At 38.9% G+C, this 24,786-nt stretch overlaps 1 protein-coding gene across 1 annotated transcript in view; it reads left to right on the forward strand.

Annotated features, from left to right (window-relative positions):
• Positions 1-20,705, forward strand: part of ywhaba (tyrosine 3-monooxygenase/tryptophan 5-monooxygenase activation protein, beta polypeptide a) — a 21,612-nt gene extending 907 nt beyond the window's left edge. Inside the window, exons 2-7 of the mRNA XM_080026535.1 lie at positions 7,766-7,926; positions 10,647-10,787; positions 13,348-13,471; positions 15,649-15,812; positions 17,745-17,840; positions 18,446-20,705. Coding sequence (XP_079882661.1) covers positions 7,774-7,926; positions 10,647-10,787; positions 13,348-13,471; positions 15,649-15,812; positions 17,745-17,840; positions 18,446-18,502 — 735 coding nt within the window. The 5' untranslated portion in view covers positions 7,766-7,773 and the 3' untranslated portion in view covers positions 18,503-20,705. The remainder of the gene's footprint in view (positions 1-7,765; positions 7,927-10,646; positions 10,788-13,347; positions 13,472-15,648; positions 15,813-17,744; positions 17,841-18,445) is intronic.
• Positions 20,706-24,786: the final 4,081 nt, after the last annotated feature.

The following is a 24,786-nucleotide window of genomic DNA, read 5'->3' on the forward strand; positions in this document are numbered from 1 at the left end:
TTGGATAATATGTTGGGGATAAACTAGTCAAAATTCCCGCATTGATTGAAATGTGTGTTGCTAACTTCCTTGTAGCAGGATGTGGACTGAAAAAGCATATTTAGTCACACACTGATATATGGTGGATTTGTTTTCGATTCTTCTGCGTAACATAACTCAACCGATGTACATAGAGACTGATCAAACCGCTAAAGCTAACACATACTAAATGTACAAACATGAACATATCAAGTCAGTGTTGTTGACATTACAACTGTATTTTATCCACATAACCAAATGTGACATCAATAAACCGTCCCATTCGGTGGCTTATATGAAGCTGGGTACATGGGGGATGGATGACCCACTGCTACACCCGGAAATCAGACAATAATTGGCCTCTTTATGTCGTTATTCGCATTGTAAAGATGTCTGCTAAGTTGAGCTCCGTCATTGCGTAGAGCAGGCAGCGAGTTGGAAGCTAACACACCCTCCCTATTTCCCGGCAGTTTCCTCTATTAAATACGCCCCAAATCACCCAATAAAACCCTCTTTACGGTAGTATTCAACTGCCTAACAAACGGAGGTATATGTTGAAACAGACCAGCTGTAGTCATTCGAGCCTTGTGTGTATTTTAACTCGCAACAGATTCATATTTGTATCCAACTGGGTCACGTCGGTCCCGTTAGCAATGAGCTAAGCTAACCGTTGCTAACCGTTGACGCCAACGGCCATGCAGTGCGGACGGTTAGCAATCCGTTAGTTAGCATCGTTCTAGCTAGCTGCTAGCTCGCCGTAATCTGTCTCTCCATCTTAAAATTCCGCAGGGGAATGCGACACTGTGGGCGTAGCTGTAGCTGCAACTAACCTCCACTACTGAAATATGCTTGGCCTGGAGGGCTGTTTTTTGTCTGTGTTGAAACATTTTGCTGGTGCGACATTTTTTTTTCTTCAATGGTGTTCAATGCGTAACTATCTCGGTGTGTGGTTGTGTGTGTCTGCCTGTCTGTCTGTGTTCCCCATATTTACTGTCCTGTGTGCGCATGAGGACGTTAATTAAGGATGACCACCATATTATCAAATGTCAAAATCGGGACAGTTAATTGTATCACACGTTCATGCATTTTTGCGCTTATGCACCATAGGCGTTTTCATCAGTGTTGCAAGATTGCAAGATCTCGCGAGAGAAACAAGCATTCAGGCCTATGATAAAAACAAGACCAGAAGAGTCCAGGCCCATATCATTGATAATTTCTTCAAAAACTGCTGATCAGTTAATGTGATTGGATGTGTGTGTATTTTAACCATTCAAAAAATACTGCAACTTGAAACATTTCTATTTTTTTTTATACCTGAAACAAAGTAGAAAAATAAACTGACCATCCAAAAATGAGGCACATACTATGGCCATACAGCAGACATGTATCATGCCAACACTAGGCATCAATTCCATATCAAACTAAAAGCTCACCAATAATGAGCTCCAGCATTCACACTAATAACAGAACCATTTAAATATAAAGAAATATAGACCACACTTCTACTGTCTCACACATAATAAACAGGCAATATATAATAAAAATGTAATAAATACAAAATCCTGCACAACATGACATACAAGCAACGCCTTTGAAAGGATATCAGAACTAACTTCTAAAGAGCAGATAACTCACACTGTATTTAATGCACAGGCAGCGAGCCCAAATAAGCCACTATCCTTTAGGAGCAAGCCCTAAAAAACGCAACTAACTGACAACCAATAATTGTAAGCAACAATACACAAAAAACAGACCAAAGTTGCTTATTATAAAGTGGACATGGCAACACTGGTTTTAGCTTAGCACACCTCCTGAACACACCTTATTTCGCCACTCGTAGTTTTTTTATATTTGGTAAGGTGTTAATTGAGTTATTAGAGTTGTAACATCTGTATAAATGTTATAACTAATTCAGTTTGGTAGCAGCACAATATAATATCAAACAGTGTCTCTTGTCTATTGAAATGTATATCTCATGATTCATAACGTATACTGTGATTTTAAAGGTGCGGCTAACATCCCTCACTCAAAGAGAACTGAAACCGACCACACACACACAGTGATGCTGATTTGGGCCAAAACAGTCAAATGTCCTTTTGTTTCAACCTCAACACTACACTAGTGCATATGAAGAGATCTCTGGTTTCCTCTCAATCAGTGTCATGATAATGGGTTTATGAATTGTTAATGATCCCATACACAAATGGCCCTTCCATTTTCTTTTTTTGGTAAGCGAAAAAGAAAATGTGCTCTATACGGTTGTAAAAATGACAGCACTATGTGAACGCCACATGTAAGGCAAGGCAAGTTTATTTATACAGCACAATTCAGACACAAGGCCACTCAAAGTGCTTTACAGGGGCAAGATTAGAATACATAAAACACATTATAAAACACATTATAAAACATTTAAAAGCGAATAAAAGAAGCAAATAACAAAAAATGAAAACTCGATTTAAAAGCAAATAAAAGAAGCAAATAAAATGAAAATTGTAGCCTGAAGCAAAACCTTTTCTTTGCCTTTGCCAGAAAGCTTCCCGCTGTTATTAACCCTGTGGATATTTACTTGTCTGTGATTATGTATTAAAGGTGGAGTCAGCTATTCTGGAGAACGCTTGTTTACAAAATCAATTTGTCAAAATCTGTGTGTATCACCTCGCAATCCGCTACCTGTCCATACATGTGTGCGCTGAAAATATCTGGGGTTAACACACAGCCTAGGATCTGTAAAAAGGGGGTCCACTGAAGCCCAAATGCCTGTTTACAGAGCCTAGGCTGTGTATTAACACTGGACTCTTTTTTTTCAGCACACACACACGGTACGGACACGTAGCGGGATCATGAGGAGATATTCCCTGATTTCAACAAAGTGATTTTGCCAAAAAGCGTTCTCTAGAATCACTTACTCCACATTTAAATCATTCGGTCTTTAAAATGATCAGAAATTGTCTATAAATGCCCATGACAATTTCACAGAACCAAAATTGACTAATCAAAATGGTTACCAAAACGACAAATAATTTCAGTTATAACTGCAACCAACTATTGATTCATTGTCATATAAGTACAAGTAGCTCACGAGCACGAACAATTGAATGTACTACACAATGCAGTAAAACATTGGGGAAACAATTCTACACACACACACTTATCTTTACTACTTGTTTTAAATCGCAGATAACATCAAAGATACAATTGAACCCATTCTTTGTAATGATGAATACACAAACGGGGAATGGGGGAGGGGCACCGGTTGCTATGGAGGCCTTGTTGCCATCTAGTGGTGTTGAGATAAACATAATGGTCTTCATAATATAACCACTGTCTTATCCGTGTGTGTGTGTGTGTGTGTGTGTGTGTGTGTGTGTGTGTGTGTGTGTGACAATCACAGCTATAAATCTGCCCACAAACTAAAGGACAACTTGCCGTCCATATGAATAGATTGTTAATGAGGGAGGTAGCGGCTTTGAAGGAGTTAGAAAGAACACTATGTACGCAATCGGGGTGTCAATCAAAAGGCCTTTGGGGGGGGTGACTAAACGGACACATTATGGACATTACACTTTTTGGGGGGGGGTCACAACTATGTGCTACGTCAGTATGACTCATGCTGGTGTCGTGTGTGTGAATGCGGACACATAGAGATGAACACAATTAAAATCATTCCTTGAGTATAATCTGCTGCAGTCTTTTTTTTTTAAAGAACTGATTTTTTTTAAATTCTCAAATCCAGACACAATGGAATAGCTTAAAAACTAATAATGTTCTTGTCCTTGAGTGGTTGTGTTTGGTTTTACCTCCAAGAATTTCTGGTACAATTTGAAATTTGGTACAGTGAAAAACAATATTCAAGAAAGCCGTTTTTCCAGAGCTGTATATTAGAGAAACGATATCCGATATGGACATGGTGCTTTCACTAAGTGTTGACTTGAAGGGTTGAATCTGAATACAATTATTTCTCCCCATAAATTAAATTTGAATGTCAACAAAGCAAATTTACGTCTACGTGTTTTTCATTCAAAAGAACATTTAATCGGTCCAGTGAGTGTGTGGTGCTTTTGATACACACCACATCTACAAGGACACTTCTTTGGAATTGATTAAGTTAAATATCATTATTACACTGCGCTGTTAAATGCTGTCTTCTGATTGGTTAATCCTGGCATTCTACAGGCAATTATTTCTCGATAATGACACGATGATGCTGTTGAAGATGATTCACTGTTGGGTTGCGCCGGTGGTGTAGTCGATAGAGCGTGTACCATATTGGCTCCGGCCTTCGTTGCAGTGGTCGTGGGTTCAAATCCGACCCGTGGACCTTTACTGCATGTCATCCCCTCTCTCTCCCTCTTTCTCTCCTCTGTACTGTCTAATAAAGCTTGAAAATGCAAAAAAAAAAAAAATAAATAGTCATTGTTCTGATTATCACTTCATATCATATCAAGCTGATAGACGTCTACAAACAGTTGGGGCTACTACTCCCTTTTTTATAAAGATTATTTTTTGCCATTTTAAAGCTTTATTAGACTGTACAGAGTTGAAATGGGGAGACACAGACAGAGAGAGAGAGAGGGGGATGACCTGCAGTAAAGGTCCACGGGTCAGATTTGAACCCGCGACCACTGCAACGAAGCCCGGAGCCAATATGGTACGCACTCTATCCACTATGCCACCGGAGCACCCCAGGGCTACTACCCTTTCACAAAACAATGGAATACTTTTTTAACATGACTTTGAATGTATCAGGAGAGCAGGGAACTGTAGAGTCAGTGTTTCCCCTAGAATTTTTTTTAGGCCCGGTGGTAAGAGCTGATAAAGAGTATGCGCGCCGCGTGCGTACCAAATTTCTAGAAGAAATTGACCAAAACGAACCCCATTTGGGATGAGCCTCTTTTGACAGCCCGTTAAAAATGAGGGCATAGGGTTATGCTTTCACATTCAGTACATTAGTACATGTGGTGTTTCTCACAGGATTTTTAGATCCTGCTGGGTGAGAATGGACCTTCTAGGGGGTCTGGGGGCATGCCCTGCAGAAGAAAACCTTTTCATTTTTAAAGTTAAATGCATCAATCTGGTGCACTTTGAGAGATTAACTCTGATTAATTATGTGCTCTGTAAACAGCTGTCATATGTCCTGCCTATAACTATTTTCTGTAATAATTTGGAGACACAAGCCATGTAAACTATTCAAGAAAAACACGTGGATTTCAATAAAAAACAATAAACACTAAGATCTAATATAGACAGCTCCTGTCTAGTAGGCTACTCATTTCTGGAATAATCTGAATCACCTCACCTTGAAGCTAGCCTATTTAATTTTTTTTTTTTTAATGCAAATAGCCTTGTTGAAAATAAATGAATTAACATAGGCTACACATCATGATTAGCCTATCAACATGTGTGCTACATAAGGCAAATTCCTTATTCCGACCATTATATTTCATCTAGCCTATTTCTCAATTTAAAACATAAAAATAAAGTAGCATTGAAAATACAAATAGGGCTACAATAGCCAGCTGTTTTCAAGATAACTTAACAGTTAAAACAATAAGTAAATTAATATATCCCTTGAACATAAATGAATGCTTTTCTGAGAATGTCAAAGGCAGTAGCAGTGTGGCACTTCTGTAAACTTACTGAAACGAGTGCATGCCGTTTTTTTCAGCGCTGTCTCTGCTGTTGATACAGATTGGGTGTGTTGCCACGGCGACGTAGCGATTTTAACTTTCTAAGTTTTGCTCAGCACTTTTTCCTGTTCAACGTCCCTGTTACTGAGTCCATAATATCTCCATGGAGCAGGCGCTGGTTTTATTTTTGCCACTAGTTCAGCGTTTGCTTGCTAGTCATGCTCCTGCTCATTGGCTTCCGTGTTTAACAAGTGCGCACCGAATGAACACGCGCATCGCGCCCGCCGTGAGCACACACACACACAAGCAGACACACAGATCAGCTGATGGGATGATCATACGAGAGGTTGTAAAGACAGGCCGACAGTGCCGCGCAGACGCTCGCAAATGATTATTACGAAATCAATGAAAAATGTATTTAATTTTTTTTTTTTTTTTTTTTTTTTTTATAAAGTCAGGCTGCTGTTGGCCTGGCGGGGGGTCCCGTTGGCCTGGCGGGGCCGCCAGGCCTGTATAATGGTAGGGGAAACACTGAGAGTCATAACCTGCGTTCCAAATCACATACTCATTCTTGTTACTTACTACACTACATACTAAAGTACAGAAGAGTTTTAGGGCCACAGGAGAGAAAAAAAATCAGATAAGGAAGATTTTTTTTATCACTATGTCGAAATGTCAAGAATAAAGACAGATACTCCAAAATGCTATTGGAGTTAGTGGGGCATTTATGTATTTTCAACATACTATAATTGACGTTCATGTATTGAGACATCCTAAATCTTTTTCTGGCATACTAAATAGTAGGGAAGTATGGGGATTGGAACGCAGGGATCGTTATGTAGGGACGATAACACTTTAGCCCAGCAGCACAGATCAAACCAGGCCAAGTGTGACTGTGCCCCTTAGCCAATTTCTTAAACCTCTTTTGCGCCTCCATAGGCCTGTGAACTGTAGCCTACATGACACAAGATATAACCCTTTCACCAGAGTGTGTGTGTGTGTGTGTGTGTGTGTGTGTGTGTGTGTGTGTGTGTGTGTGTGTGTGTGTGTTCACCAAACTGTGTGTGTTTTGATCCTCAAGCAGTTTTTAAATGCAGAAAAGAAGCGATTTTATTTTATTTATAGTTATTCCAATACACAAGATATGTAAAAATGTGACCAGTTAAAAGTCCATTGTAGAAAGCTTGCAACGTGATGTGTAGATATAACAGAGATGGCCTAGTTTAGAAAGGAAACCCTCAGGGACATAATGACTGGTATCAGCCACTTTGCTCGAATTAAAAGGGTTTTTAGTGACTTTGTATGAAGCGCTGTTTAGTTGTTATGTCTTTGCTGGTGTATTTTATTTAGTTACTTTTCTGTTTTGTGGTATTATCCGAGTAGCGACGGTTCATTTATTAGCCTTTTGTCGAACTACTTCAGCATTTCTATACATGTTTTAGCTTTGAAAATGGACACTCCCATATGCTCAATACTCTTAAGAGGGCACTCACACTTACATTTTGAACTCACACTGTACATCAACGGTGTCCACCATCTCTACCATTGTGCCCTTGAGCAAGACACTTAACCCCAAACTGCTCCAGGGGCGCTGTACTATGGCTGACCCTGTGCTCTGACCCCCTCTGGAGTGAGGGAACTTGAGAGGGGATATGTGCAAAAACAAAACCTTGTATAAATTGACAAATACAGTTTAAAGGTGCAGTGTGTAATATGACATCATCAAGAAAGTTCTACAAAGTTCTAGAATGCAACGCTCCCTGGGTAACCCCAACCCTTTCGAATAATAACAGAAGCTACAGTGGCCTTCAAGGACAAGAACAATTCTAAATTTTAAACAATGCACCTGATGACATTCCAACTATTACACTTTCAAGATGGCGGCACTAGGCCTTGGTCCAAAATATGCAGAAATATGGACATATATGAGACCCTTTCTAAGGGAAAAAATAATAATTAAAAAAAAAATTCAGCTATTATGCACTAAATTAAATGTACTTATGGATATTATAATTACTTTCTACAAAATCTGCTGGGAAATAAAACCCAAAATTCTACACACTGCAGGTTTAAATGTAACCTAACCTATCCTATGTTTCCCCCCCTTTCCTCCCCCGCAGCCTAAGACATGGATAAGAACGACCTGGTGCAGAAGGCCAAGCTGGCAGAGCAGGCGGAGCGTTATGACGACATGGCGGCTGCCATGAAGGCCGTGACGGAGCAAGGCATCGAGCTCAGCAACGAGGAGCGCAACCTGCTCTCTGTCGCTTACAAGAACGTGGTACGACATTCAATACAATTTTTTTTGTGATCAACTTTCTATTATTTTCCATTTTAAACAGACAGGAAATTACCATAGAACCAAGGACGGCAGGACAATGACAAGACTGGACCAACAAATACGAACATGTGTAGGGGTTTGAAACGTAAACGTAGCATCTTTTTGGCGGCAGTGATGTCTGTGAAAACAATGTGTGTATTCGTACAGGTTAATGTCAGTGGTAAGGCATCCATCTGTTCTTTTATGTCCCTCAATACACTCATTGTACTTTTTGTTTTTAAACTATTACGGTAGAGAAAGACATAGAATTACAAACATATATGAGAAACTTGGATCAGTTGACATAAAAACTAACCATTTCTTCACTGTCTGTTACATACAGCACAACAGAAAACAATGTAAAGAGGCAGCACCAACACAAACTCAGTGGATTGTTTCAGCTTGAATGAAGAATTGTATTCCTCTGTACATAAATAAATAAAGACAGACAGACAGACAGACAGACAGACAGACAGACAGACAGACAGACAGACAGACAGACAGACAGACAGACAGACAGACAGACAGACAGACAGACAGACAGGAGCAGAGTCTAGAGGAAGTTCATGGTTGAGTTTGGAAGTCGCTGCTTGTTGTGAAAACACAAACGTTTTCATATGGAATGAACCATGGACTGATTGTGGTCTGAATACAGCCAGAGAAAGCACACCGCCACTGGTCAAAAATGATGTGAAAATTGCCTGTGTGGTTCTCTTATACCACTAATATCCACTACATTCACAGCCCTGTTGATACAATTCAATTGATATTATAATGCATTTTCCAGCCCCGCCACACACTATCACATATACAGCTCTGGAAAAAAATGAAGAGACCACTCCAAATGTTCAGTGTCTCTTGTTTTACTCTTTATAGGCATATGTTTGAGTGAAATGAACATTTTGATTTTATAATATAAACTACTGACAACATTTCTACCAAATTCACTATAAAAATATTGTCATTTAGAGCATTTTCAATACGTAATGTAGAGGTGAAAATTTAGGAAAAATCCAGACTGGTCTCTTAATTTTTTCCGGGGCTGTATGTACTATTGGCAAACCCTTGTCCTATGATATCTCGTTACACCTATGTTGATTTTCAGCATCAGGAGAATGATTTAATAGCTATGGCAGCTTAGGACGTCCCAGTACATCCAAGGAGCCTCTGTTCTTTCTCAAACCACTGCCACATTTTTTTTCTTTGGAGACATTTCCTGTGTATGGTTTAGGGCCAACAGGACATAATGTGCAGGACTGACATGCCATTTCAACACTTGCCTAAAAGCCATTTTTAAAGACAGTTTTACTCTAGTATAAGCTATTGAAGGATGTTATTCTACGCACACACACACACAAACACACACACACACACACACACACCTCTGCATTATCCTGATGTGGTGTGTATTTTTAGCATTTACAAAGATGGTTAATATTTTTGCAATTAGCATCTTTTAAAAAAAAATATCTCTTGTTAGAATGCATTTTATAAGGCAGTTGTACTTTGGTATGTGCTATTGAAGGATGTTTTTCTCCACACACACACACACACACACACACACACACACACACACACACACACACACACACACACACCCCTACCTGCTTTACCCTGATGTGTATTTATAGCTTTTACAGTGACAGTTAAACATTTTTTTTGTTGCATTTAGTGTCTCTTTATATAATCTGTGGTCTCTCTCCCCTGCTGTGCTGTGTTTAATGTTTCCAAGTTTTTGTGGTCCGACTTTAAAAGCTCCTGTTACATAAGAGCCGCCTCAGGTTCTGTGTTCTATTTATCATTGAGATGTTGCTAGCATTGAGTAGGACCGCTCTTGAATACTTATTTCGCTGCATGCTTCATTACTATTCTACTAGCTGTAACCTAACTGGGAAGGCAATATTATGGTCGTTATTGTGGGTTTGTTTTAGTAAGGACACAGAGGAATAACATAAGACACACTAACCCTGCGTTCCAAATAACATACTTTTTCTTTTTACTACACTACATACTAAAGAACAGAAGAGTTTTAGGTCCACAGGAGAGAAAAAAATAGATAAGGAAGATTTTTTTTTTTCATTACGTCGAGAAATGTCAAGAATAAAGACGAATACTCCAAAATGCTATTGGAGTTAGTGGGGCATTTATGTATTTACAGCATACTACAATTGATGTGCATGTATTGGGACATCCTAAATCTTGTACTGGCATACTAAATAGTAGGGAAGTATGGGGATTGGAACGCAGGGATTGTTCACACTTATGTTTGGTTTTACTGTTTGATCATCTTGATTTTTGTTTACTGTATATAAAAAAATTGTGTATTTTAAAGTAAATTGTTTTGGGTTAACGTCCATGTTTCACCTCCATTAGGTGAAGTTTATACAGACCTGTGTGTGTGTGTGTGTGTGTGTGTGTGTGTGGGGGCGCCTTTAGCTCAGTCGGTAAGGCGTCCCCCTCCCGGGCCGGGCCCAGCAGCAGACCCGGGTTCGATTCCCGCCCGCGGTCGTTCTCTGCATGTCACTCCCCTCTCTGCCCCATTTCACCTCTGTCTCTACACTATCAATAAAGCATAAAAATGCCCAAAAAACATATTTAAAAAAAAAAAAAAAAGACCTGTGTGTGTGTGTGTATATCGTCCCGTGTATTTATGATTCTTAATTGTTGTTTTAATGTCCTAGGTGGGAGCCCGCCGGTCCTCCTGGCGCGTCATCTCGAGCATCGAGCAGAAGACGGAGGGAAACGAGAAGAAGCAGCAGATGGCCCGAGACTACCGCGTCAAGATCGAGTCTGAACTGCAGGAAATCTGCAACGACGTGCTGGTAGGTTTTTATAATAATAATAATAATATATTTAATTTATATAGAGCCTTTCAAGGAACCCAAGGGATGGGACAGGCCCGGTATTGGACAGGGCTGGAAAGGACAGAGAGGGGGTGTGACGATGGATAGAGAGAGATAAGTGGTGATAAGCTGAATGAGTGGAAGTTACCTACGGCAAAAAATATCTATATATATTTTTTTAATATTTTTTGGGTTTACCTTTATTTGACAGTTTGAGGTAGATAGTGACAGAGTGGAAATTGGGAGAGAGAGGGGGATGAAATGCAGTGACGGTCCCCGGGTTGGATTCAAACCTGCGACCACTGCGACAAGGACTGAGCATATTTGTTATGTGCTCTAGCCACAACGCCACCGAAGAGCCCCCATAATCATAATAATAGATTTAATTTATATAGCACCTTCCAAGGGACCCAAGGCATTGCAGAGGGATAGGATAGCCAGGTATGGAGCGAGGGAGGAGGTGTGTACATGGACAGAGAGAATTGCGGTCATAGGCTTGAGGAGTGAAAGTTACCTACGCCAAAAACACATTTTACTGATTAGCACTTGAACACATCACAATGTCCCTCAATACAATTCCAAATGAAGGAAGTCACTGCATGACATTTACTTGTCAAGTATTTTAAGCTGCCGTCTTATAATCTATAATCTAAAGCTTTGCACAACGAAACGGCGAGGTCATATTTTTGTGTGCCCAAGATGTGCGATGCATAGCGAGTACAAGCACGTCTAAATAGGTATTTCCTTTTTGACAGGTTCTTTAATATGACATATTAGGCCTCACAATGCCAGGTCCTGACTAGCTTTAAAACATAACATCTTCTCAAGGTAAAAGCAGAATACATTTTCATTCAGAGCTCGAGCAGATTTCTAATAATATCTTCAAGGTCAGACATGAAGCCTCTGCAGTGATGTGCTGTGTGTGAGTGACAGTGGAGGCGGGACGTCCTCTAAAGCAGCAGGACGGTTGGAGAGGGGAACAGTGTTGATGTGTTGGCAGGACCAACAATATGCCACACACACATTGACCAATACTGTTACTGTTTACCACAATCGTCATGCCAATAAAGCTTTTTTTTTTTTTTTTTTTTTTTTTGCATTTTCAAGCTTTATTAGACAGTACAGAGTTGAAATGGGGAGACAGAGAGAGAGGGGGGGATGACCTGCAGTAAAGGTTCATAATGTAGCTGAAAATAATGTCACATAATTGGGGTTTATCAGACTTATAGCAAAACTGTAATGGTCTTATGTTATACAGAATATATATTTTTTTACATCTTGAAATGGGGTCGGAAATGTTAGGAAAACGGTTTCATTATATAGCTGATTTCAAAAAAAAAAAAGTCACACATAGATTAGGCATATAAACTGTCAATATAAAGAATGTATGTCATAGTTAACAACTGATCTGCTATAGTGGCTATTGGCTCGATAGATACTACAAACACGGCTAGATCCTTCCACAAACTGGTGCTGACTGCTGGATGGCAATGGTGTGTGTGTGTGTGTGTGTGTGTGTGTGTGTGTGTGTGTGTGTGTGTGTGTGTGTGTGTGTGTGTGTGTGTGTGTGTGTGTGTGTGTGTGTGTGTGGGCGTGTGATAAAAAGCTGTTTGTCATGCTGTGAGTGGGCACACTAACAGTTGGAGTAGAGATGGGTGTTAGTGCAGCAAAACTGGACAGAGCAATCTGGGTCGCATGTATATATGTGATTTAATATTGCAACAATGTTAGATATTGTTACACTCTTCAATGAATTGAGCTGGACTATATTAAGGGATAAAACAATTGGTATTCTCACAAGTTTTTTAATATTGTGCACTTGAATATGTTTCTTTTTCACATTTTATAACTTGTGTTTTGTGTTAAAGAAAAAAGTGCTATATAAATAAAATTGTTAGAATTATATTATTATAATAAACACCTGAAAAATCATGGCACTTCATTACATTATTACCATTACCTATATAATCCAATAAGTCTATCCTGTTTATTGATTTACAAAATTGTCAAAACAATATCTCCACTATACTCTCATATTCCCTTCTCCACCAATGCAAAGCTAATTCTAGCTCGGGGCTGTTGCTAGTGGCGATTTCAGTTTGTTCAACTTCCCAACCTTCTAAGAACCGGTTAGCTTTTCTTTTGAGGATGTATTTAGATATCACTGGTTCCTCTTTAAGCGGTTGGCTGTATTTAACAGTTTCGTTTTCAAGCAAAGGCTGCTGCAGTGCAATGACATGTATGTGTATGTTACTCATGCCATTTGTGTATAAAAAAAACTAAGTTTCGGGGTGTGCTTGTGGTTTAGTAGTTAGACCCCCCCCTCCCGCCCCCAATAGAATCTCAGTCCTCTTCACAGCAAACCCTGCGTTAGAATCCAGCCCGTGGTCGTTCTCTGCATGTCATTCCCCTCTCTGACCCATTTCAGCTCTGTCTCTCAAAAACTGTTGTACAAAGAAAAAATGCCAAAAAATTCTCTTAATTTTTTTTGAATATGTATTTGTTTTCCTAACCTTTCTGTTGGTCTGGTCTGTTTCAGAATCTGCTCGACAAATTCCTCATTGCCAACGCGACTCAGGCGGAGAGCAAGGTGTTCTACCTCAAAATGAAAGGAGACTACTTCAGGTACCTGTCAGAGGTCGCATCCGGCGACTCAAAGAAGGGTAAGACTGTTTAGCCATTGTAAAAAAACTAAAAAACAGCTGTATCTTACCCTGCATTCCAAATCACATACTCTTTATTTTTACTACACTACATACTAAAGTACAGAAGAGTTTATGGGCCACAGGAGAGAAGAAAAAAAATCAGATAAGGAAGTTTTTTCTCTATTATGTCGAGAAATGCCAAGAATAAACTGCAAAATGCTATTGGAGTTAGTGGGGCATTTATGTATTTTCAGCATACTACAATAATTGACGTGCATGTATTGGAACATCCTTAATCTTTTTCTGGCCTACTAAATAGTAGGGAAGTATGGGGATTGGAACGCAGGGTTATTGTGTGTTTGTCTGGGATTCAGCTAAAGGAACTAGGTGGTACTTCCTTATTAAAGCTATAGCGTGTAACTTCTGTCGCCCCCATGAGCATCCGGGGGCTCAAAGAAGGGTTAAGAGTGTTTAGCCACTGGAAAAAAATCAAAAAGTTGTTTTGTTTTGGTCTGGTGTTCTGGGGAAAAGGAACTAAGTGGTATTCTCTTATTAAAGCTATAGTGTGTAACAATCCCGAGAAGATTTTTCATCTCTAGCATGAAAAACTGATTGAAGCATGTTTTTCATTTTCTGTGTGTGTAACTTTGTGGGGACCAATTTGGGCTTTTAACCATTGAGTTGAGGACATTTTTGGAAATTGAGGACATTTTACCTGGTCCTCACTTCTTCAAAGGGCTGTTTGAGGGTCAACACTAGGTTTAAAGGTTCAGGTATGAATTATTAGGTTTAGGTTAGTGTAGGGGTTGAGGATAGGCATTTAGGTTTGATGGTAAGGGGCTAGGGAATGCCATGTTAATGAGTGTCCTTACACAGAGAGAGACGTGTGTGTGTGTATGTGTGCGTCTCCTTTTCAGACAGTCAGGGGTTAGAGGCCACATGAAGCATCATAGTTTACTAGAACAGTCTCGGCTTTTATGTCATTTCCTAACTAATTAGTCGCATACCAATATTTTACAAAACACTGAGATTGATATTTAAAAAGGTCACGAACGATTCACCAGACAGAACTAAACGACCCAATCATTCAATCATTTCATCAGACGATTCCTCTATCGTCTATTTATCTATTTTTATCCTTTTGGGTTGAATTCCCGTTCATGGTGAGACACTGATTCACACTGTTGCCAAGAGACAGTTACGTATAATGGTCGGTTGCTAAGGTTATGATCAATCGTCAGACTCTGATTGTCCAGACAAAGTCAAAGGACAACGTTGTATAAGACATTGTGACACAGTGGTGACGAAGCCAAAGGAATGCCTCCTCTCTACTGGGGTTATGGATGGCAGGTTGACGTGGATAGTAATTGGTCAAAAATGAAAGATTCTGTATTGTAAATTCTTGAAGTCAAACTTGGAATTAACACCAGTTTTTGTGAGACTTTTGTCCGTTTGTTTTGCACTGAAGTTTGCCATGTTTCTACAGTAGCGCATAACGGACAAACTTAACGACCTTATTCGTATTTAAATATATAACGTGGGCGTCCTGGGGAAATGCCCCTGTTAGAAGACCAAGAAGAAGAAGTTCTATAGAATAAATAACTAAATACATCTTCACCTCATCACTTGATATTGTGGAAAGACTTGAGGCAGTGGTGGATGATCCCATCTTTAGTAACTATAGCTTCTTGTCCTTGAAGGCCACCGTAGCTTCTGTAAATTTGGTTAGCAGCGGAGCGTGGAATGGACTCCATCCAATCAGAATTGAGTATTCACCAAGGCCATTGTATCCCAAGTCCCAGTAAAGGTTACAGCTCTTGTGTAGACGTTCTTTGTGCAAAGTGTGTTGATGTAACGAGTCATTGAGACCAATGAGGATAATAATACATTTAATTTAAAGGCGCCTTTCTCTCTCTTTCACTCAAGGACACTTTAAAAAAAGTAGTAGTGAGCCAAATAAAATAAAAGCAACAATACAAACAACAGAAAGAAGCAGAGCAGCGGACAGAAAATGGAATAGGCAGTTTTAAACAGATGTGTTTTGAGTTGTGATCTGAAATGTTAATGTGTGTAGCAACATAAAACTGACTCTGTGTGTGTGTGTGTGTGTGTGTGTGTGTGTGTGTGTGTGTGTGTGTGTGTGTGTGTGTGTGTGTGTGTGTGTGTGTGTGTGTGTGTGTGTGTGTGTGTTACAGACACGGTGGAGAACTCTCAGCAGGCGTACCAGGATGCCTTTGACATCAGTAAGAAGGACATGCAGCCCACACACCCCATCAGGCTGGGACTGGCCCTCAACTTCTCCGTCTTCTACTACGAAATCCTCAACTCGCCAGAGCAGGCCTGCTCTCTGGCCAAGCAGGTCGGTTACCCTGTAGTTCAGTCATGTTAGACAGGGGTCCTAGGCAGTAGGGAAAAGTCTGGAATTTCATTTTTTGTAATGTGATTTCTTAGTCTGGGAAGTATGGGGGAAAAATAAGAGAAAGGAAAATATTTGTGTTTCCAGACTACTGCCCCTATTCTGTAACGTAAAATAAAATATCCTGTAAATTTGAGTCTAGAAAAGTATGGAATTTTGAAATGCAAACTGTGTAGGAATCCTAGTTAGAACTGGACTTGAACAAAAGCACTGCGTTCCAAGTCTCATACTCTAGCTTTTTAATATTCTACATATAATACTACAGCAGACCATAACACTTTGCCTGCAGTATTCTACATTTGGAACACACTTTAGCTCAGTTGGTAGGGCGCCCCCCCCCCCCCCCCCCATGGGCCTCGGCCAGCAGCGGACCCGGGTTCGATTCCAGCCCGCGGTCGTACTCTGCATGTCACTCCCCTCTCTGCCCCATTTCAACTCTGTCTCTACACTATCAATAAAGCATAAAAAAAATGCCAAAAAAATATCTTAAAAAAAAAACATATGTAGTAGGGCATCTGGGTATTTTTCAGCATTGTGCATCTGACCACATGCATTGGGACATCCTAAATATTTTCCTACTATACTAAATAGCAGAGAAGAACGGGGATTGGCAGTGTGCAGCCATTTTCTGTATTCTACTTCTGCCAGACAAAGCTTTGCCACTCGTCAGTCCCCAGAGACGTGTGTCCTATTTGAGAAAGGCGTCGGTCAGATTCACAGGCTGTGCCCACACTGTCAGGATGGCTCTGTGTGAGAGAGAGGACTGTTGTGTTACCATTTATATTATACTGTTTCTGTGCCCGGGCCTTCTCTGTTGATTTTCTTACTGGAAATAGGTTTTGTTTTATTTTATTTTATTTTTTGGTTTTGTTAAAGGTGTAGTCAGTGATTCTGGAGAACGCTTGTTGTCAAAATCACCTTCTGTCAAAATCAGTGAATATCTCCTCACAATCTCCTATGTCTACTGTGTGTGTGCTGAAAAAAAACAAAACGTTGGCCCCCTTTGTATTCATACGGTACCCTTCGTTTATAGACCAGTTGAGAGGGCCTAGGCTGTGCATTAACACCAACACATTTGTTTCAGCGCACACACAGTACTGAAAGATAGTGGATCATGAGGAAATATTCACAGATTTTGACAAAGATCCAACGTGTGCATTTTAAAATAACTCTAAAAGCAACTAAATGTAAGTTATCGCAAATGTTATTCATTTGAGAACGGACATAGAAATGTCGTTTAACTATGGTTGCGTTCCGAATCGCATACTTTCTACTATATAGTATGTAGAAAAAAGATTTAGGATGTCCCGATTCTTGTGGCCAGATTTAGGATGGTTAGAAGTACCCGGATGTCCTACTTCATGCGGCCAAGATTGTTAGTGTTGAAAAGTGCATCCTATTTGGGCGATTCTGACCCACAATCCAGTGCGCACGTGAAGTGACGTCACATCGACGAAGCCTCCATATGAAAACAAACGGGGATGCGACGGATATAAAAGCAAGAGGCAAGATCAAGGCGCAATGTTATGATGAAATAAGAGAGAAAAGTATGTCCCAATAGTATGCTTACTGCATCCTAACTAGATTCTTTTTATCGTCGGATGTAGTATGTAGAATAGAAAAAAGAAAGTGTATGCGATTCGGAACGCAACCAGAGAGTCAGAGAGAGATGGATGAGAGAGACAGAAAGAGAGAGAGAGAGAGAGAGAGAGAGAGAGAATGAAAGAGGGACAGAGAGAGGGAGAGAGAGAGAGAGGGAGAGAGAGATGGACGAAAGAGGGTGCAGTATATATTCGGAACGCAACCTATGTTTTCAGTGGATTTCCAGCTGCTGTAACTAAACCTTTCTCTGTGTCTGTGTTTCTCTCTCTTCAGGCTTTTGACGAGGCGATCGCTGAGCTCGACACCTTGAACGAGGACTCGTACAAAGACAGCACGCTGATCATGCAGCTACTAAGGGACAACCTCACTGTGAGTCCAGCACACACACACACACACACACACACACACACACACACACACACTCACACACACACACACACACTACCTGGCAACATCTCGGTTCAATCAGTTATATCATAAAGTCAATCATGATCTACATGTGCATCTACATAAAATACATAAAACATTTTTTTTTATATACATAAAGTGAAATATTCCAAAGCTTTCTTTTGATTTAGCTGATTTGGTTTTTACATCGTGTGAAAATCCAAACTCCAGTATCCATTACACCAAGAATTACACGTCAATATCTGAATTTTCTCGGTTTTATCCTAAAGTCGATCATTATCAGTAGCAGACTGTCGTAATGTAACCTCACATGACGAAACAATTTTTGGGAACTACAGTAGATATGTTTGCAGATATTTTTTATTCCTACATTATTCGTTACGTGTGCTATATCACGTAGCTATAAATAATGGATTGGCCCTTCCCCTTTTTAAGTTTTTAAAGCATAGAAGGTTCTAAGGAGTTACTTACTAATTTTTTTATTAAAAAAAAAATTAATTTTCAGAATTGTCAAATTATTGTTTTAAATTGACACAATAACTGATATATTTCTCGTTTCTCTCCAGCTGTGGACATCAGAAAACCAGGGTGACGAGGGCGAGACCGGGGATGGAGAGAACTAGAGCACTTCACTGTTAACCCACCTCCCCCCCCACTCTCTTTATCTCTCTCCCTCTCCCCCACTCTCTCTCTCCCTCTATTCCCCCTGTCTTCTTCTTCTTCTTCTTACACATAAAAAAAAACAGCCCGTTCATTCCCTCGCCCGTCCCCCAGCCTTTTTCAAGCCCATCCTCTCTCTCTCTCTCTCCCCCCTTAAAAACCACCTTTTCCAACTTCCCTTCTGTATAACCAACAGCATGAATTAGTACCTGAACCTTCACACAAAACGGATATTTAAAGAAAGAAAAAATTATTAAAATGAAGGATCCACATACATAGGGGGTTTAATAAAAAAAAACATGAAATACTTACCTATTACCCCATTTCCCCCCCCCCCACTCCCCTACTTTATGGCACTCCGATTTGCCAGCCAGCAAGCAGACTAAAAAAAAATACACACCTGGCTTGGCCTAGTCTTATAGCACGCAAGGGAGGGCTCTTTTTTTTTTGTTTTATTATTGTCCCCAAAAAAAACACCATGAATTAATGTCTTTTTAGGGCCCATTTTTAACCATTTTCATGTAATCTTGACCCACCATTTTTCCACTTCCCCTCTCCCCCCCCCCCCTACATCCCCCTTAACATCTCAGTAAATTCTCTCACTGTCCCTCCCTCCCTCTCCCCCTTTACTCTCTTAGCGAGTTAATGCATTTATTATATAGTTGTCCACCCCCCCCCCCACCCCCCTTTTTCTCCTTTTGGCTTTTTCTTAGTGTACTGCCAAAAAAAAAATGGCAAAAATGGTTTTATTCCAACTTTAAACAAATACAAAACAAAAAATGGTTATTAAACTGTCCGTTTATTTTCAACAAACACTGTGATGCTTCTTAGTTTTTCCTTCTATACCAGATCTTTGGTTTCCATGGAGAGAGACGATATTCAGATGAATATATATATTTGGGGGGTTGTTGGTGTGAGTTTATATCAGCAGTCAGTGCTATTATGCTGCAGATTATACAGAAGGGTTCCTTCCTTACAAGGCTGTATTGTGACACTGACAACAAAATATCTTAAACTAAAGCGTAGGTTTAAAATTGTAATCAAAACACTCACTGTTTTTATTACATTTTCTTAACAAGGAAATGGAGTTATAAAATTGACGCCATTTTGAAAATATTCCCAGTTTGGAGCTAAAACTATATTGAAAATTATATTCCGTCTTTAAGTTTGAGGAATTTTTAGACCTTTTCACGAAAATCGTCCTTGTTAAAAATGAGCACGGCTGTCCCTAAAGTTAATCCCCTGTAACATATTAATGCGATTGCTTATTTTAAAAAAATGCTTATAATTATATATATATATATAATTGTATTTTATTTGTGTGTTTTTAAACTAAATCAAACTCTTCGGTTCTTGAAAACTGTAAAATTGTAAAACATTTCTATAGAGCTTAACTGTAAATCTTGTCTTTCGATAAAAAAAAAATGGTTTAGTCGATTGTTTTTCGTTAATATCACCTGCTATGCGATGAAAATAATCTTAAATATGTTGGTCAACTGCTGACTTTTTTGCTTAGGTGTTATTTTGACCAGATCATTTCTCGGTACTGTATTTTTTCCCTCTCATCTCTTCCTCAAAAACCTTCCCTATGCCCTTTTTATTGCGTGTAGTGACAAGTCTAGAAGAGTCTTTAGTTAATGGTGAGATCAGCCAATAAGAATGCATTATGTCATTTATCACCATGTAAATCTACCATGGCAACGCATTGCATGGGGGAAATTGATACTTCCTGCTTCCTCATTCACAAAAAAAAATCTAAACGGCAGTTATTGTTCCTGCGTTTTGATTGGTCCATTTCTAAAGCTGATAAATATCATCAGGCCAACTGTCTTAACAACAAAAAAGTTCATTGTTGACTTGGGGAAATCAGGCTGAAAAAAATTATCTAAACAAGGAAGTAAAGCTAGATTTAAAATGTAGTTCCTGGAGTGCTTCTTGCATTTATTGTAGTGTGCTAAAAAACTACAGGAAATGAGTTGTAAATTCAGTTCTTAAACAGAATTTTTTTAACAGTTTGAATTCGAATTATGAACAAAACAAAACCAAGGAAGCAGTTATGAAGTGTCCACGACAGGTACGCGTATTTGAAGGAGCGGCAGCCGATCAACCAATCATCTGTTAGTGGAAGGGAGGAAGTAGTTCGAATCACATTTAATATTTTCAAAAGTTCATAATCATACATACGTGTCAATCAACCTTTTTTAGATTATCTTTCGAATGAGAAATGGTACAAATTCCAGATCTGAACTGGCAACAGAAAATCAGGCCTTTTTTAAATGACAACGCCCATGCCAATATCAAGATGCCGCACGTTAGCAATAGCTAATTCAATTCGCAAACTAGTATTTTAAGCTTTATGAAATATAAGCCAACAAAAATACAGACCAGTAAGCCCGTTTAAAGCCCTTGATTTTCGTAATTAAAAAAAATAAATAAAAAATAAATCAATTGTGTTTTCTCCTCCTCAGTGTCACAATAACCTTGTCATAACCATCTCGACATTCCACTCTGTAGGTGTAGAAAAAGTCATGTCTCAATGTTTTATTTCTCTCTTAACGCTGGGGACAATTGTTTTCATGCACTGAAGCTAAAAAAAAAGGTTAAAAAAAAAGAAAATAAATTATTATTAATTAATCCCTGCCGCATCTTTTTCTCGTTAGCTGAACAAAAAAAATGGCAGTTATTCTATTCTATTCTACGCTTTCTAAGGAAAACAAATTAAAAAATAAATATGATCCCATGCAGTAGTGAATGTGGCACTGAAAGCCTGTCTGTATATCTGGTATTATCTCAAATAATAATTGTTTTTACTGACTGAACCAGTATTCTCTGCTTTAAAAAATAATAATAATAAAAAAAAAAAAACTAAAAAAAAAAAAAAAAAAAAATTGCTTCTGTGACGGTTTTTGTTGCTTAGCGCGCACGTGGCTGTGAGACATTTTTAGACTTTTAGCTTTTAAGGATACACACCAATAAAAAAAAAAGATGACAAAAAAAATAATTTCCCTCAATCTTTTCCCCCACTCTACCCTGGTTATTATTGACGTAATACTAGATACTTTGTGTATGTCATTAAAAAGAGAAAAAAAAAAATTAAAAAAATTCAACTCTAGTTTCACCTTACATGTTATCAACAGGACAAAATGTAAAAGACAATTTAAAGTGAAATAAAGGTTTTATCAGTTCCGAATCAGCCCCGTTCTGTTTTATTATCACCACTAGCCTGTTAATAACGCATGGTTTTTCTATCACTATTATAATTTTTTTTACTTTTCTTATATTGAATTTATCGATTAAAGATAATTTGCGGGAAGTAAGGAAGTGTTAACTTGCATTGGAAACCCATTTGAGGTGTTGGAGCTTTCTTTTTACATCCAAAATTGAAGGGTCGGAACTGGGAGTGACATCAAATCGTTCCGGAAGCACAAGTGGGAAATTACAAGAAATCGACCATCAATCACCATGTTAACTTTTTTCCTTAGGAATCGACATTGTTAGCATAGCTCTATTCTATTTTGTGCATGCAAATATGGTAGCAAAAGGAGGCCAACTATAGATAGCAACAACATGCCCGTTTACAGAAGCTGGACTGTGTAGTAACAATGTATTTTTTTTTCTCCAGTGCACAGGTTGCAACAATAACTACAGATAGAAAATGAGCAGTGCCATGTGGAAAGGCCATGTGATGTGACACAAATAATACAGAAGAGCTATAATGATCCATTATCAAAGGGTTTACTGCTGTTCGTATGCTGAGAAGCCGTGTTGAATATTAAACTCGGGGTTGGTGAGGTTTCAACGCGCTCCCAAGGTGGAAATCCCGACTTCGGGGGGGGGGGGGGGTTCCAGTTGAAAATTCCGACTGGGAACTCCGAAAATTCCACTACCGCCCTAGTTCAACTGGAATACGACATGAAATAGGTTGAAATTAAATGTATTTATTTCAAATAAAAGGTTTGGGTTTCTCTCCCAGTGTGAACAAGCCATTTGGTACGTAAATGCAAATATTGATCAAGATAACACAACGGCTGCTGTAATGCTGTAATGTCTGGTTCACAAACTGTTGTACGCAAATACAGCCAGATGCAAATTTTTAAGATAAAACAGCAGAACGAAAAGAACCAGTTGTGCTTACGAGCAGAAGAACAATAATTCACACGTCAGCTGGTCTGGGGTTAGATTGAGGTCGGATGCGTCATGTATTTTTTTTTTCTCCAAGGAAAACCAATAAACAAAACTAGCCTAAGGATCCAATACTATGGCTGCAAAATGCACTCTTCTGGGTTTGACAATTCAAATGTGTGACCGGTGTATGAGAGTTCTAAAGTATGACAAAACACCACTCTCTCTTTCTACTACTTTTCTGAAAATGTGTTTCTAAATTAGGATTTGTCTCCCCATATTATGTCATAAACAGACCCTACGTCACACACACGTATCGTAACAACTATAAGTTTGTGATTAACTCAACTCCACAGAATGTAACATAACATATAGACATACATAACAGTATTTCAGCAGATTCCATTCGGAAGCTTTTTTTTTAAATTTTTTTTAACCTTTATTTATACAGGTAAATCCCATTGAGACCGAAGACTCTTTTACAAGGGAGACCTGTTTTCCTTTCCCACGTTACCATTCACACACACATTCATACACCGATAGCAGGCTAACTAAGCTACTGCTTGGTTTGGGCTACATTACTATTGTATAGGTTTTAATTTACACTGACCGTTCTGCATCGGTACAAGAGACAAAGAGGGTGAGAGTCTTTGAGTCTTACTGATAGAACATTGGTATCATCCTTGTTTCACGTTTTAGTTAGCTGTCGAGACTCGGGCTAAATATAAGTTAAAAAATATATATATATATATACAGCTCTGGAAAAAAATAAGAGACCACTCCAAATGTTCAGTGTCTCTTGTTTTACTATAATGAACATTTTGGTTTTATAATATAAACTACTGACAACATTTCTACCAAATTCAAAATAAAAAATCTTGTCATTTAGAGCATTTTTCATTAAGTAATGTAGAGATGAAGATTGAAGAAAAATCCAGACTGGTCTCTTAATTTTTTCCGGGGGCTGTATATACAAAGCTGAACATACCAGAGGGACAAAAAGACTTGAGTTTGAACCAAAATTAAACATATTTTTTAACACAAATGTACAAACAACTTGTCCTTGAACATTTGAATTTAAGACGAACTAGTAATGGCGTACTGTGCTCCTTTGTGCCTTTCTCCTTAGAAACCAGGTTGTTTTTCTTCTGTTTCCCCGTTTTGTTTAAATTGGACTGAATCAGCAACTAGACTCATGTCTGCGTTCACTGCCAACGCAAACCTCGCTTATCTTAATGTGTTGGTTGCACTTTCGATTTGAGAGGTTTGCGTGCGTGTGCAGCCGAGTAGGGAAAAGTCATTATTTTTAAACAGTCGAACAAATAACAGTGAAAGGTTTTTGTTGGGCTACAAAACATAAAAATATTTTGTCTCAAAATTCTACATCAGTGGCAGGGTCCAGTTTCCTATAATTGCAATGACACAGCATAACGACTGCAGCCATTATATCTGGAGAACTTTCCTTTTCAAAATAAAAGGTTTGGCAGCTAGACATGTCATTCAGAATAAGACTTGGATTTGGCTGTACTCTTAAGGTAAGGTATTGCATGCAAGGAAATAACTGGTCAGTCCGTGTACATAATAAACATTATGAACATACACCTAGATAATATAAGTAAATGCCATCTTAAAGAATATAAATAGAATATTTACATCGTTTTGTACAGATTAACACACTGATAGCAGCAGCTAACTATCGGGAGCAATTTGGGGTTCAGTGTCTCTTTGCCCAGGGACACTTGGACATGTGGCGGGGAGACGGGGGACCGAACCACCAACCCTGCAACCCAGTGGACGACCGCCCTACACACTTCACCACAGCTAGGGAAATTCTTTTGCATCTCCTTAAAAAAAATGTCAAAAAGACGAGTTATTAATCTCTGACTGTTTTTTTATTGAGTTTATTTGCAGTTTAAACAGAATCAGAAACAAACAGCATTTCAAACAGAAAAAGGATTTCTTTCAGGTTTCTTTCAAAGTGAGTCGGGCTGCGATCGCATTCTTGCAGCCTCTCGACTCAAATGTGCAAAAATATGAATATACGTTTAAATGTGGGTCAAAAACATTCAGTAACAGAACTGAAGGTGCAGTGATTTAGTTTGTTTTTGTAGCTTTTGAGCAGAAA

This window comes from Ammodytes marinus, assembly GCF_949987685.1.
Source record: "Ammodytes marinus genome assembly, chromosome: 4".
Lineage (NCBI taxonomy): Eukaryota > Metazoa > Chordata > Actinopteri > Uranoscopiformes > Ammodytidae > Ammodytes > Ammodytes marinus.